Source organism: Rhinolophus sinicus, linkage group LG04 (genome assembly GCF_036562045.2).
Source record: "Rhinolophus sinicus isolate RSC01 linkage group LG04, ASM3656204v1, whole genome shotgun sequence".
In the NCBI taxonomy this organism is placed as follows: domain Eukaryota; kingdom Metazoa; phylum Chordata; class Mammalia; order Chiroptera; family Rhinolophidae; genus Rhinolophus; species Rhinolophus sinicus.
Window position 1 is genome coordinate 138,663,287 of NC_133754.1, and position 16,808 is coordinate 138,680,094.

General features: G+C 36.2%; 2 protein-coding genes across 9 annotated transcripts in view; both read left to right on the forward strand.

Annotated features, from left to right (window-relative positions):
* Positions 1 to 7,226, forward strand: part of RFX3 (regulatory factor X3) — a 265,614-nt gene extending 258,388 nt beyond the window's left edge. For all 7 annotated transcript variants that reach the window (XM_074330486.1, XM_074330488.1, XM_019730013.2 and 4 more), the window contains one exon: positions 218 to 7,226. In XM_074330486.1, coding sequence (XP_074186587.1) covers positions 218 to 456 — 239 coding nt within the window. In that variant the 3' untranslated portion in view covers positions 457 to 7,226. The remainder of the gene's footprint in view (positions 1 to 217) is intronic.
* A 5,192-nt stretch (positions 7,227 to 12,418) lies between these two features.
* Positions 12,419 to 16,808, forward strand: part of LOC109446342 (histone-arginine methyltransferase CARM1) — a 243,019-nt gene continuing 238,629 nt past the window's right edge. The window contains exon 1 of one of the 2 annotated variants that reach the window (XM_074330494.1): positions 12,419 to 12,616. In XM_074330494.1, coding sequence (XP_074186595.1) covers positions 12,613 to 12,616 — 4 coding nt within the window. In that variant the 5' untranslated portion in view covers positions 12,419 to 12,612. The remainder of the gene's footprint in view (positions 12,617 to 16,808) is intronic. The other variant, XM_074330493.1, reaches the window with a different exon arrangement.

Below are 16,808 nucleotides of genomic sequence, written 5' to 3' on the forward strand. Positions count from 1 at the left end.
AATAAATTACCTTTGTTGTTTGAAAGAATTATAGATACATTAACAGAACATTGATACCAGTAAAATCCATTGAAAGGAACACGTACAAGATTTGTCCCCTGAGAAGAGCTAAGAAGTCGCCGTCTTAATGTACTGCATCAAAGTTTTTCTAAAGCGCCTGTTGATTGCCATTTTCCAATTTGTGTTTTGGTGATGGTCCTGGTATTTGTCTGTGCAGATGAAGGCAGTGAAGTGGAAAGTGAAATGGATGAAGAACTAGATGACTCTTCAGAACCTCAAGCCAAAAGAGAGAAAACCGATCTGAACCAGGCATTTCCGGTGGGCTGTATGCAGCCTGTTCTCGAGAGCAGCGTGCAACCAAGTCTCCTGAATCCAATTCACAGTGAGCACATCGTCACAAGTACTCAGACTATCAGACAGTGCAGCGCTACAGGAAATACCTACACTGCAGTCTAAAGAATAGTAAAGCATATTTTTCCAGCTAACATTAACCCTGTTGATATTGGGCTTACTTTGAAATTTTAATAAGCCTGAAGGACGACTGTTGTCAAATTCTATCTGTGCTGAACATTACCTTTTTGGAGTTGTGAAATGGAATGGGTGTATGTATTTTGCCAGGTTTTTTTTTTTTTTTTTTTTTTTAACATAAACAAATTATTTGCCTCTTAATAAGAGTTTTTTTTTCCCCCTTAGTTTCAGGTGTCAAGAAGGATTTTTACAACACTTAATGTTTTTGTTTTCTTATAATTAAAAGTAATTTACATTTTTTGTAGCTTAAAATATTTTATTGTTGATTGTTAGTCTTGGTGTATGATTTCATGTGTAAGTTTTTAATTAGATGCACTTCTGTGAAATATCAAAAGAAATGAATTTCTTTGATTTACACTGGAGGCATGCCCATTTGGCAGCAGATGCATCAAATTTGCTTTTGAAAGGTGCTTTTCATGGGACAGAACCACAAGACACTATTTTGATAACATTTTGGCGTATGGAAAGAGAATACAGAACATTTTTATTATAGTGCTAGAGGGTTGGGAAGGTCATCTATTTTTCTCTGAAGAAAAACTGAGCTGTGCATTTATCAGTTCAGAGTAAATGACAGAAATGCAAGAGATTATGCTAATATGTACATAATTTGTGTACATAATTATTAAACCATGTTAATACAAGCTTCCGTTAAACATTGAATTTTAACTGTTATTTGCATACCAATTCCTCTGTTTAATGACTACTGATTCTGTATTTGGGACCACTGCACAGATGCACTCTGCTGTTGAGTGGGGCTGTTATAGCTAGATACTGAAGCTGAAAAAAAATGACTTGACTTTTTTTTTTTTTTTTAAGTGTACATGCTACTTATGCTGAGCTGGACATACAGGAAACCATTCCATTTGGATGACTTTCTTTTATTCCAGGTCTTTTTCCTAATAGTAGTTCAATATGCTGCTATTATAAAAGAAAATTTATAGAATGCAAGGAATGTAGCAACCTACATATCGTTATTTCCTTCAAAAATATTTCCTGGTTTCTAAAGTATGTGGATTTAAATTTTAAACAGAACCTGAAGGCAGTGTAACTGGCACACCGCGCTGTTGCTTATCCCCAATTCGGTAGGATTTGGGTAGGTGGCTGGATGGATCAGTGCCATTGAAGAATGTACATCAGGGATCATCGTACCTCGGCTTTTACATGGTGCCTTAACACAGAACTGAAGCTATGGTTTAGTAAGGCTTATTTTGTTCCTGTGAAGTCCTCTGCAATCCATTTGACAAGATGTGCCTGTCATTTTCAGATTCCCGAAGTAAGGACAGGTTACATGTTCTTCAAAGGAAATTTAGGGCAAACAAAGCAAAACAAAAAGACAACAAAATCAGTTTTCCTCTTTGAGTGACCGTGAACCTATTTTTTGTTCCTAGAGCTGAATATCATTTGATTACAAATCAGATTGCTTAAGGGTGTGGAATAGCAGGCTAGTTTTAATTTGTTGCATAAAATCATATGTTTTAGACCATTCTTACTTAGTTATCATTTAAGAAAGTTAACAAAAGAAGTAGGTACTTATTGAAGTGCATCTTTTCAGTGTAACTATTTGTCTGTATGTGTTGGTGTCTGTGTCCACGTGCGCACATGCGTGCCGGTGGATAGGAGTCAGCTACAAGGTCAGAAGGTGAGATCCTAGAATGGATACACCCATCCATATTTTCATTTACATGAAGAGCCAAGGTTCTTTTAAGCACTCAAATTATTAACTACAGCAGCAACAAAACAGGCACATCCATTCATTTAAATAAGTCTAAAAAAGCTAATCAGCAAAAATAAATACATAAAGCCAAACAAAAGGGAAAGCACAAAATGACTTACAGATTATTTAATGAGGCCTATATGAAACTCAAGATGTTTATCTTTCCATTTTTAATGGGGTGGGGGGTGGGGTGGAAAGAAGAGGGTGAGCCAATCTGTAAAGTTAAAAAAACCAAATGGCTTATCGGGTAATAGGCAGTATATTTCAACTGTTGTTGCTCGGTTGCCTTAGACTACTCAATGAAAATCAACAAAGTTTCTTATGTAAACTTTAAGTGTTTTAGATGTAATTTTTTTTTAAATGGATTCAAATTTTGTATGATACAACTCACTCATATATTTGAAAGTCTTTACTAGCACATCACTATCTAAATACATTTAAGTGATCATCCCCCCCCTTTTCTTCCCCAAAAAAAACAATGAATTTGCACCATCACACACATTTTAAAAAAAAAAAAGGCAAACAAGCAAACAAGACACCTTAAGCTGCAAAGACCGTGTCTTCTTCATTAGGAAACATTTACAACACGTAAATTTAAATCAAAACATGGAAAAAAAACACAAAAACTTCATTTCAACTCTCCTTTCTGAATTTTTTCACTTTCCTATTCCCATGCACCACCCCCAAAACTATATTATATTTGTATTAGACCAAATGTATTTACTGTTTTCATCTTGTTTATTGAACAATTTTAAATATTATCATTATTCCCTTTATTTAAATGTTGGATTTATTCATATTGTTAGAGGAATCTGAGGATAATGGGCAAATTTAGATTGATAAAAGTTACGGATTGGAGGCCCTCCAAGATTCAACATTTCTTCCAATTGTTCATGGTTTGTTCAAAATTTGGACAGATCAGGAATCAATAAATATTCTTACATTTCAATTTGACTCACTAAAAATATTCTGATCTCCTTTAGGAACACAGGAATGTTACTTCTTCATGAATATTGACGATAGTTCTGATTAATAGACAAAATAACATCTATGATCTATGCTACTTGTAGTCCAGTTATTTGTAGTTCACGATAACACACACACACACACACACACACACACACACAATCACAAACATCTTGACAATTTTGAACTTGAATTGTGAAATATATTAGAAAATTAAAACATCATAATTTATATATCTGAGCAAATTGGAGCAATCACATTTATTGCGTTTATCGAACATTTTATTTCAATTTTTTCATTCACCTTAATTATGACTCCTCTAAATAATATTAGACACTAATACTCTCAGTAGATTTATTGACAAGTGACAAGGACACATTTTAAGAACTTCTTAGTATTTCTTGGCATTGTAATCAGACACTAGTCATGAAAAAATATCTACATAGACCAAGTGCTACACTTTCAGTGAGGAAAAAATGTAAAGAAGGTGTGTTGGGTATTTTTAAGTTTCAGAAAAGATATTTCCATATAATATGACTGAGTAGCATGAGTATAGTTTGATCTTCACATATACTTTGTGAATTATACCCAAAAGATTTGCATTCATGAAGCCAGTGAACAATAGGGTGAAATGGGTGAAACGTCTCCTTGGAACACAGGGCCCAATTAAAATTTTTTTTTTTTTTTTTTCAGTTATTAAGTGGCTGGTCGCTTTTCAGGATTCTCATCCAAACTCTGTTTGGACTGACTGTATAAGTCTTACTGCCTTTTCAGAAATCTGCTTTCCTTTTTGTGCTTTTTCTTGTACTGTATAGCACGGTTCATGCACCTCTCTTTAGATGGTGTACTTTAAAAACAAAAGTAAATTTTAGAAAATGGTTTTAACACTGCATACCTAAAATTAGTAGTGTGCAACACTGACTGCCTTTGATCTGTAGTAGACGAGTAAAAATGAACACATTCTTGTAGAATGCTGTCAAAGTCATTCAGGAATGAATACAGTTTCATTACTGTAATCATGAACCTTCTTACGTGAATGCACTGTCTAGAAGTGCTAAGTCTGATGCATTTTCAAATTAAAAAAAAAAATTCTTCAGATGATGTATTTGAAATGTCTAAAATAATGCTGTGCTGAATATTAGTGTAAAAGAAAAAAATGTGTGTCACTGTGATGTGGGTCCTCCCTGTGTGGACACAAGTAGAAAGTAAAAAACTTTGGCAAGTCACCTTTGTGTACAATTTGAGGCAGTGGTTATATATAACAAATTGATCTTTGTTATAACCTCCCCTCCCCCACGTTCTTGGTGAGAAAATAACAACCATCAAAAAATGGAAATCAGACCTTGTGATTTGTATGAATTACACCAGAACATGTGGGGAGAGAGGTTGACATGCAGTGCTATTGAAAATTGGGCTTGTCACTAGATCAGATCAACCTCCATGTATATGGTTAGAACACATCAGTTAATGGAATCCTAGTATTTCTGCAAGTTTTGGTGATTTTTTTAAAAAACTGGAATAGAAGCATTAATTCAGTGCTTAGTTCTAGTATTAGAAAACCCCTTTGATGTAATGCCTTGTATTAACCCTTTGAGCATTGTAAGATATACAATGGGGGACAAAAGCCTTTCAGATCCTTTATTTAGACTTAGACCGGTAAAAAAAAATACTCTATATCCAAATGTCTAATTATGCTGTTTTTTTAAAAGGGGGGTAGGAAGAGAAAGTGTTTCCACGCTGAACACTTGCATTTTATATACAACTCTTAATTTTCTTCAAGAGGGCTTGATATATTTATTCCCAAATATTCACTGCCATCTAAGTAAGTGTACTGTTTACAGAAAAATAAAATCAACTTTTCTAGCATCACAGCATGACTCTAGAAAAGGAAGACAATACATGGTCCTGTAGACCTATGTCATAACCGATCTCTGCACACTGAAAGTACCTAGATTGCCTTTAAAAGGTATGATAAAGAAAGGGTTACATTTTTTTTCCAAAACAAAACAAAACAAAAATCTCATTTTTTTAGCTTTAGAAAGTACAATTGTAAGCGAAGCCTTAGGAAGAAATGAGTTCAAGTGGATAAAGAAAAGCTAAACTCTTTGTGGGCAGGTAAGCTATTTGGAGTTAAACCTCTCATAACATATTGTTTGGGACCTTCATACAGGGCATAATTTTATCTATGCTCCGAAACTTTAATACTTGTCAAAAAATTATATATAGATATAATGGAGAGCAAAGCACTTGATTTTAAGTTCATCTGTCAGGAGTTGCAATGACTACTGCTTGTGATATCTGTAAATGCTGGTCTGCTTACACAGTTGCTGACTTTGTTCAAGGGACGCTCTGCGTGCACTGGACCCCTTTGTCCCCTGCATGATGGAACATGAGAGCAGTGTCGTCTGCAGATGCGCTTGTGCTGCCCTGGTCTGGCGCAAATAAGAGTGTAACCTATTCCGATGTCTGGTGAAAGGACATCCATAGCCTAGTGCAAGTTTGCCGTAAACGTTGCTTTTTAGGCAGTTTAGGAAGTCAAACCATGCAAATTACTCGTGTGTTAACATGCAATACTCAAAGGGTTTTAATTTAACTCTCTTCTTTTGAATTCTTCATGATGATTTACTGTAAATGCTTCTCAGTTTGCATGCTCTGATCATTGCTGCTAGTGATTTTATGTGCCAGTAGACCTGAGTTTAGTTTACCAATTTTACTTAAATAGTAAAAGCCACTTACAAAGTGACTGCCTAGGATTTTTTTTTCTTTTGTTTGAAGTAATTGGTAATATGTCATTTTCGAAAATGTGTTTTGTCTCTTATTGATTCCGGTATTTGATTCTTTCTTTTCCCTCTTTCCTTTGTTTTTTAAATAAATTATGATGTTGGGATTGGAAGCCCTGAGTAATGAAATCTTTGGTAAGAATTGTTTATATAGCTCAATAATGAAGACAACAAATCTTTGTTAGAATTATGATTCTGGGGAGGAAAGCAAAAATAAAAACTCCCATTGACTGTTGATGACCAAGAAAATTTTTCCTTCAATGAATTAATAGTTTTGAACAAATGATTGCCTTGTTTTAACCTGCTAAACACAATTTTTAAATGACCCAATAAAGGAGGTATTGAATTTTATTCGTTTAAAAAGCATCTTTTGTACCAAAGCAAATTTTTTTCTCTACTCATCTCCATCATCAATTGGGACCTATGGTGGTGACCAATGCGTTAGTTACAGAAACTTTAAGTGAGTGCCTTGAGAAAACTTGGAAATTTGTGCCTGGGGTGGTAAACTTTTAATTAGGTTAATTGTAGTGCTTACCAATCAGTAATTCTACTATCACTCAGGGCTTTCGTACCTTCTAGGTAAAACTTCTTTCATTGTGTTTTTTTAAAAAACTGTATTTTTTTTTAAGTGCCATCATTTAAATTTCACTTAGTAAGTGGCAGATTACATTATTCAGTCCCATAAGCACAGAAACATAGTAACACTAGAAGATATTTGAACATTTATTTTACAATCGACTGAATATATTATGTAAATGAGGTAAGCAACTTTTGTAGAGATTGTATGTGTGAGATAATGTAATGTTCTTTTCCAGTTTTTGGACTACAGTTGAATAAACTTTTTAATTATTTAAAAACATCTTTACCGAATAACATGTGATGGTTTTTTGTATAATGTATTTGATTTTGTAAATACGTATTTCCTGATGTGATTTTTGTGAGAAATGCTAAATCTTTTAGTATATCATGTCCTCTCAAAATTGGCAGGAGCTAAATAATAGTTTGTGGGCGATTTGTATTGTGTACTGTACAATAACTGGGGAACTTTTATAATTATAAAAATATATATTAACTTTTAGTGTGTTGTTTAAACAAATGACTGGAACATACTAAAGATATTAGTAGGATTTTTCTGAATATTTCAGACTTGAACTCAGGCTAGCTTTCTTGTGTTTTTCAAAACAAAATGGTGTCTTGTCTTTTAAAATCAATAAATTTGTTTCCTTGTTACAAATACATTTGAAATGGCTTGATTATTTTTTCCTTTCAAACCATTGCCAGGAAGCTTATATTGCACTGTCTCGTGTAGAGAGTCGTCTGTGTCATTCACTAGCTTAGAAACAAAATTGTTTTCCTTTTTTGTGTCAAATGAAATTGGCAATATTTACACATGAACAGCACAAAAATAGAAAAGAAAATTATAAGCCCAGCAGGGTGCAAATCTTACCCTCAAAGAGAATTAGTGATTGAGTGCTGTTGAATTTCGGAAGCCGTCAACATTTCCATTGTAAATCCAGATTTTTGGATATTCATAATGTGTTTGTTTTATGTAACTTCACATTAATATTGGCACTCAAGTTCCTTGCTTAAGTTGAAATAACACTGAAAGTCGTTTTAATACACTTAAGAAGATACCCTGCCCCAATTTTTTTCCTTCTTTGAATTATCCATTTACAGGAAAATTCACTCCGTTTACTGTACATTCCTGAGTTTTGACAAACACACACCATCATATAATGACTACTACAATCAAGTTTAAAACATTTTTTCCTGCAGACTTTTTTTTTCAAATTATATTGTATATAAAACCTCCTCCTAGAACACAGCATAGCCAGTTCATTTGGGGTTTCTTTAAAAGAGAAATTCAAGACAGAAAATATCCTTTTGGGAATCTCCAGCATAGTGCTTTCATATCATAGTACAGAATTACTTCTGAAACAAAAATATTGACACCTTAGACCATAGAAACACCAAATTCATTTTAGCTTATGTGAACATTTAATCCAGTATTATAGAAATGTACTGAATAATGTTGTTTAATAGATAAATGAAAGGAATGTAGACAGAATTATAGCCAATATTAAAGATAATACTATGCTAGAAAATGAATAACTAATTTCGTCATTTTTATGTTGTAGCCTTAGCCACTTGTGAGATATTTGAAACCTTTTGTACAAAAAAAATAGCTCCCAATTTCTACACTTGATTTTGTACTTGGTTTCTCTTGGAAATCTGAGATCTTTCAAATATATATTATAATTAGTGTGTTTACTTCTTGGTTGCAATATTCTTCCCAATATTAGTTTCTTCTCCCTTGGAAGTTGGACATTTCAAGACTTGAACTCAGCCCGAGAAATGTAGCTGGTTTTCATTAACTGATTCATTTCAATCCACCAAATATTTTTCCTTCATTGTGGTCTAAAAGTAATGCATGTAGAAATTTGTCATTTGGCTGAGGCACAGATTGTGTGTGTGTGTGTGTGTGTGTGTGTAACACCATCATAATAAGTAGTGCGGTTGCCGTATAGATGAAGATAATGTACTTTAAAATCAGAGGAGGGCGTAGAAGAGCTCTCTAATCTGACTCAGGTCTGCTGCTCGCTAGAGCAATGTCTGAAGCAGGAGAAGTTGGCTTAGCCTTACAGGGGCTGCGTGGCAGAGTATTAGGGCAGAGGCACCTGACACACAGTGGCTTCCCTATGCTGGTAAGACCTGTTTTTGCCTTGGTTTGTTGCTAGCTCTGAGATTGGAAAGTGTCATAGGCATTACTAGGGCCATGAGAAGTTGTGTCTGAGTTGTCTGAACACAAATACTTTAATAACTAAAATAATTATAAATTAATGTGTTAAGTTAGATTCTCAGGCCAACACTTGAACACATAATGAGCAAAGTCTGGGTGCATCTACTTCCACGCTGAGCCCTGGGCAAGTGAGTCCTGTGGGAACCTTTGAGGTCCTTTCTGTTTTGCCAGAGCTTTGTGGGTCTCAAGGACAGGAGCCCTGTTGGTTTTCAAACGTTTTAGATGTTTGGGGACTCGCTCAGGAGCAGGTCTTAAAATTCTTGTTGCCTGATGTGGGGTGCAATCTTGATTCCTCAGGGAGGAGCTCTGGATTTTAAGTTCCCTCTTGACTGTTGGTTGCAGAGCTGGGGGTGAAGTTTATGGTGAAATTGTGTCCCATCCTCTCCTATCTTCTTAGGTCTGTTTTGTGTTGCTTTTTTCTCATTTGCCTGATGTGTTGGAGTTGCTCAGCCAGACTTTAGGTTTTTCTCAGAGGAAATTGTTCCTCATATAGCTGTAGAGTCAGTGTCTGTGGGAGGAGGTGAGTTCTGGATGCTCCTATGTCGCCATCTTGAACCGGCACTCCAGAGATTCAGGGTGTAGTATGATACCTGGTATCTAATTTAATCAGCAAACATTTGTTGTAGGAATTAATGAACCAATTCTCTTATGATTATACCTAATGATTCTGCTATTTAAGGTTGATTGTTTCTGCTATTACTAATAATTCTTAACAACTCCTTTTAAACATATTATCTGTGCATTTATCCTATTTTTCCCATACACACTTATTCTCTGCACACAATTCTAGAAGCCAAGTTTGGGGGTCAATACATTGCAAAATGGGGGAAATGTATTGCTGAACTCCTCCTTGAAACTTTGAATCAATTTATAATTCCTTCAATAGCTCGCATCAAATCACTAGAAGCCAATTAACTGGAAACAATTGTAAAAGCATCCTATATTTGATCTAGGACTGTTTGCCATTTTACAGCAGAGAAATCAACCCTTCAAAAAATCCTAAATAATCTGGCAAATTGATTTCTCAGCAAAATTGTATGTGATTATTTGGAAACATTTCCTCAGAAATTGCCATATTAATTGTAGATGCACTTTGGGCGAATAAATATTTTATACCTTAAATGATCATCGTGAAGTTAAACTTGGAATATGAATTACAAATACAACACTAAGCACTTATGTTAACATAGTATTACATCTCTGTCTTTTTAACAGTAGCCAATTAAACATACCTACCTATCTCAGAACACTTTATTATGTGTATTAAATAGGGGAATTGTTCTTTAAATTACAAAAAAGAAAAATTTAAGATCCTTCTGATCTAAAATATGACTCTTAATCCCACCAAAATGAAAACAACCATTTCTTTGAAATGTAGAATGGATAAAGAAATTATGGGCTATTCATACAATGAAATACCGTATATTATTGGATTAAACCAAGTACAAGTAACAACGATAAATGTCACAAACATTACCTGGGGGGAAAAAAAAGCCAAACATCAAAGAATACATGTTATATTACTCCATTTATAAAGTTCAAAAACAGGAAGAAGCATAGTATAATATATTGTCTACCTTTGGGGAGGAGAAAACATTTGCAGTTATGAAAGAGCTCATGGCTCTTGTGTGCTAGCAACATCTTATTTCTTGATCTGTGTAGTGGTTATCTGCATATTTGCTTTGAGATAATTTATTTTGCTGATAGGTTAAAACTAGTCTGGGTCCAGACTCACCTTTTAAGCAGAGTTTAATGGCTTAAAATCCCAAATCCACCCAACAGTTTTCTAAAGCCTGGGAAGCATATAACTGACGCATCTCTACTGAAAGGTGTCCCAAATACTGCATTCCAGCTTCCCTTTTTACACATTCGTCAATGGTGTCTTGAACCGGCAGTCGCCATTGAAATGTTTATGCTTCAATCATCAAATGAATGCTGCCTGCATGATTCCTTACATCTTGTTACAAAAAGATATGTTGGGTGAAGTTGATGCAGGTTAACAAGGAAATACCAAGAATGTTCTTTTTAAAAAATCTCTGGCTTCCTGGGAGTAAAGGATACAATCTATTACAGGAAATTTTAGAAAGTCTCCCAAATTTACGCGCTGTCCTTATTCTGCAGAAACGTTTCTCAGCAAAGTTCTCTGTGTTTTTCCGCCTAGCCCAAATGGTCATTCAGATAATTAATATCAGCAGGTTCCGTGCATTGCAGGAGCAGTGCCGTGATCTTCCGAATACAGAGGCCTCCGTGTGACACCTGGCAGCACACCAAGACCGCAGAATGTGTCTAGGGGGAAACCCTAAGAAACAGCAGGTAAGATGGGCAGGAAATGACACTGTTTGTATTGCAGAAACAGGACAGTTTATCTGCTTGGTAGGTGTGCTCTCCCTGCAATGTGCCCAATCCCAGGCACTTAAACTTGGGATGCCATATGGCCATCCTGAATTACTTGCAGAATCCAAATGCCACACAGCTTAGAACCCGTGAAACAGCAAGTCGTGCTCTGGCATAGAAATGCTTTTGCTACCCAGCAGTCATACAAATGAAGGAGCCAGAGGGGGGATACTCCCACAGCTTGTCCACCCCACTGCTCTCACTGCCCCTTGTCCTTGCTGGGCTGTGATTTTGAGCCAATGGAGATGTCCACACTCACTGCCCTCTGGTCTACTCCCATCATTCTCTTGCACCTTTTATTGAATTCTCTTTTCTGGCACTAGAACGTGTTTATATCTTTTCAGAGGCCCAATTTCTTCACAATAGTCTGTAGATGCTTGAGTCCTAACATCTGATTTTATAAGATGGCTTCTGGGGGAGCTCATATTTGCACTGCCATGTTCCGCTGAAAGAACCTGGAATATTCTGAAATATCACCATCCCGTTTGTCCATAAATAAAAGATCTGGTCCAAAGAGGATTATTATTAGGAGTTAGAAAGACTAGACCCTTTCATTCCATAAAATAAAAAAATAAAATCGTGCAGAAGTATATAAAGTTAAAAAAAAAATGCCTTTTCCCAATCCAATTCTATTTTACAAAGGTAACAGCTATGCACTTTTCTGCTAACCAGCAGAATGGGAACTGGAAATAGAGATTTAAAAAATACGTTTGTAACAGAGCTGAGTTTATGAATGATGAAATTTGTACCCATTAGATTAAAATTCTTGGGTCAGAGTAATGACCTAATACTCCTGTAAATGGCATACCATCTCTCTAAAACTCAGGACATTTCAAAGTTTTCATTTATTCTTTAAATTCAGATGTCAGATTTATAAAGAAGGCTGAATGCATTCAATTATTTCGTCTGTGGCATCAAGACAAGTACGTGCTGGGGACACTGGTCCTCTGGTGGTGTTGCTCAGGGCTAAAGAACCAGCGGAAGGTGCTGGCAGGGGAACAGCCACCACAATCCTGCCATCCCAGGGATCCGCGGCGGGGCTTCTCTCTCTGCTCACCAAGAGCAACTGCTTAGTCGGGGCTTGTGAGAAGAAGGCTGTGCTTTAAATCCGGCTTTGTACATTTTTTCTTTCAACCTAAGAATAAATTTGAATACAAAGGTCCAAGAAGACCAAGATCTATTTTAAAACCCCAAAACGCACTCCACCAAACAAAGATAAAAATAGGAAATGAATGTAACACATGACTCATAATTCCTTAGACTTGGTGTTACACACTGGACTGATTCACGTAGCAAAGTCTCTGAGAAATCAAAGGACTGAAACTGATACAGCTGTAAGAGAAGGGAGAGTAATGTGTCCAGATGGGAAATTTATTCCAGACTGGAGAGCGCAACTCACCTCATGATGATGAAGCCACGGCGCTGCAGTGATGGGTATGTTTAGTAATTGAATTGATTTGACCAACCGCCAACATTCCTGCAGAATCAGGGTATTTCTTCTTTGAGAGGACCAAAAATGTTGAAATTAAGGTGTTCTTTGTTCATGGATGCTCATCATAATAGAATGCAGTTGGGGCTGAGAGGACACGGTACCCAAAAGAAGAAACTGCTTTTTGTCCATGATGGGAGGTTGAAAGGTGTTTTGTGGTGATGCCTTCTGACTGCTTGCTTCTTGATGGGTGAAATAAAGGACTTATGTATTAACTCATTTAATTATCCCAACAACTCAGTGGGACAGCTTCTAATATTAATCCCTGTGTTATGGAGTTAATAAATATGTGTCAAGGGCTATTTTAAACACCTGTTATGGGTAACTGCTGACCGCCTGATGTTGCACACACTTCAGAATGTCGGCATTCTGTAAATAGCTATCCAAAGGTCAGTCCTTGGCACCATATGCTTCTTTGAAATAGTCAGCACTCGTTTATCTTTGCCAAGGAAGGGGAGTGTTGTTGTGGGAAAGCAAATATTCTGATTGATAGCACTGAAAGGCTCAGTGGTACCACTTATGATATAGTTATGGAGGACAAGCAAAGGGTATGAGCTTTCCAGTTCACCTGTTTTCCTTCCCAGCCAGGCCATCTGCTAACTATGTGACCATGGAAATCACTTTTCTAAAATTGAGTCTCATCATCTGTAAAATCAAGATAAGAACAGGATCCACGATATAGGGGTAGTGTGACAATTAAATGAGGTAACACATGAGTGTAATCAGGGACCCAGAGAGCTCTGTGGGAGGGCTGAGGGCAGCTTGTGGGAGGGTCTGTAACCCCCATGTATGTTCCCCTGGGCGGTTCAGGGGGAAGGGCTTGGTTAGTCATTGCTACTATTATGCTAGAGAGGAATGACATTTTTCTGGGAGTACAGTCTTTTTGACTACTAATAAAGCTAATAACCGACTCTTTTGGAGTGCTTATTAGGTACAGTAACAAGGACTTATATATTAAAATGTCTTTCTTATCTTCGGGATATTTATCCGATATGTTTCCTTTTAATAATGTTCCTCTATCAATACCTCTGTCTTGTTTATTTGTTCCTTTAATATTTGATGGACTTCATCAGTGAAGCCACCTGGACCTTTTCGGGAAGGTTTTAAATGACTGGTTCAGTTTTTTTAATGGTTACGTTATGACACAGGTTTTTAATTCCTTCATAAGTCAGTTTTAAGAAGTTACATTTACATTTACATTTCAGAAAATTTTTCGTTTTCTCTAAGTCATTCGATCTACTGGCATAAAGTTGTGCAGGGACATTTTGAAATGTGTTTGTAATCATTCCTTTCGAAACATTGTCTAATTTACATTTCCCTGTCCCGTTTAACCCATGGACATTTTGGAAATCTGTGTCTTACTTTCCCAGCTATGAGGATTTTCTAGTTATCTTGTGATTGGTTTGTCACTTAGTTTCATTGCTGTCAGAGAATAAATTCTATATGGTTTCAATCTTTTGAGATTTGTGTAGGTTTACCTTATGACTTAGTATATAGTAAGTTTCCTTAAATATTGTGTATATCATAAAAGAATGTGGGGTATTCAATACTATGTGCAGATTCTATGTTCATTTGCTCAAGTTTGTAATTATGTTGTTCGTATTTTCAGTATTCATACTGGTATATTTTGTTCTATCATTTACTCAGAGGGGTGAGTTTTAAACTCTCACTCTCTAGATTTGTCTATTTCTTTTTGTAATTCTATGATTATTTATTTATTTATTTATTTATTTATTTATTTATTTATTTAAAGGCAATGTTGTTAGAAGTATAGCAACTTAAAATTATTTTTATCTTCCTGAGGGATTCAGTCTTTTATCACTACCCCCAACAACAAAACCCTTCCATCACTGGGCACCAACCGCAGAAAATGGGTATGAGATAGCTAAAAGACTGCTTCTTACAGGTGAATAGTGACTAGTGAAAGATGGTAAACCAATTGTGCAACATTCATTGAAATCCATACATTGGGGAATGCTTTGCAATGATTAGGAACAAATTTACGAAATATATATAATATTCATAATATATTGTTGAATTGCAATGCAGATTAAAAAACAATTTGAAACATCTATTGATGTGTAGAGAAAAATATCTGGAGGATTTGCATCAGAAATCTTAACTATAATTGTCCCTGGATGCACAAATTATAATTTGTATTTGCTTCATTTTACTTCATTCATGTAGTTTCTACTCTTCACAGTGCCATGGAGTACCTATGTAATTGTTGAAAGTTAAATAAAAGTGAATAAATTTGCCTACTTAGTCCACCCTGCTGCACCCAAGGGAACAAACATATAGTGGTGTGAATATTTTGTTCTCATAGCACCTTCAGCCATCTGACCATGGGCCTTGGGTCATGTTGATACTGTGTTCTGCTGATGGTTCGTATACCCTTCTCACTCCCCCTGCCACCCTTCACTGAGTGCTGACTCCAGCAGCCCTAGAAATCTCAGTCATTCTGACAGGACTTTGTTCTTGCTCCACTTTATTTTGCATTAATGAGTTCTCTTCTCACTGTAGTAATAATTGCTATGGAGGTCTCTAGAGACCACACCACTGGCTGTGTTTAGTTCTGAGCCTCTCAATTGCATGCAAGAGGCTGGAAAGATATGAGACAAGATTGCTGAAAATACTTCAGGGGCCCTGGAGGCACTGATTTAGGAGGCGGTTGAAAGACATACATAGAATATGTCAACTCTGCACTGACTAAATAGGGAATGTGGAGAAAACAGGCTTCGTTCAGGTTTATGAAGAATGTAAACACCATGAGCATTCCAAAGGGCGACTAAGTGAGACTGCCTTGGGAGGTACGGAACAGGCAGAGGGCCGGGAATGTGTATGACACCAAGCTCTCTGGGCAGGACAATTTTGCCTTGAGAGGATCTCTAAGAAGGGTGTTCAACCCAGGTTTGCCAAATTTTAAGAAAACATTCAACAAAGTGAATGGGAATGAATAAGAGAGGGATTTTAGGTAATGGTGTTATGTAATAAGTTTTTAATGACCATTTTATGGAATATGTCGGAGGTGCTCTTATGCAAAGCTATGTGGAACATTGACCTGAAAAATATCACATAACATAGAGGAGTTTGGAAGGGCAGTGTGAAAAGAGAATGGAACTTAGAGTCTAAGAGTTCCGGTTTTTGAATGCTGACTGTCTAATGAAAGGTTCTCCTCTACTCTCCCCACCACCAGGTTCCCAGCTCCTCTCTCTTGAGGTAAATATTTTTTATCAGTTTCTTTTTTATCCTTCCACAGATTATGGATAAGAACTTGTTATATACCTTGCCTTTCATATTCACCACCATATCTTGGAAATTGTCTCCTATCAGGACATCTAGATTCCATCCTTACAAAAAGTTTTATTGTATTCCATAGTATGAAGCTACCAAATTATTCAAACACTTTAAGTTCTTTGCAACCTCCTTAGGCAGTGAATTTCCTTGTCCACACGTCTCTTGCACTTGTGTGTTTATGGAGTTGCCTCAAAAGACATTTCAGTGAGCTCCACTGAAGAGAATGAAAAAATTCCCACACATTTCTGAAATGATGGATTGTTCTATAGCTATGATAACAAGGTGCCACCAAAACTCCTTATAAATCAATGAGTCAACAATTTGAACAAGTTTTTACAAGCCAATCAATCAATGTCAACCCCACCCTTCTGAAAAACCAGCTAATCAGAGATGGGACTCACTTCAATGAGCAGCCTTAATTCCAACCAACCAATGGTCTCGCCCAAGTAACCAGGCTTCTACAGATGATGTCAAGCTACTTATACTTCTTAAGCCCTTAATTCCGTGCTTAAAAATAAATTTAAAAAAGAAAACGAAACAGGTAAGTTCATCAGTCTGCTCTGTGCAGACACTGTGCATGATCGTAACTCCCCTTTAATCATCAATAAATTCAATTTTGTCTTTTTAGGTACTGAGTGATGGTCCCATCATCTTCTGTTGCTAGAAATACCGGTTATATTTTGTATATGTGTCTCTACACATTTATACACTACTTCCATGTAAATTGCATTACAACCCTATAGGATATGTTGTACTTTGAGGTGGATTGAAGGGATTTCAGAGTAAATTTGTTATTTTGTTTAGATTTTGACCTTAAAATCTGGACTTCTCATAAGCTTT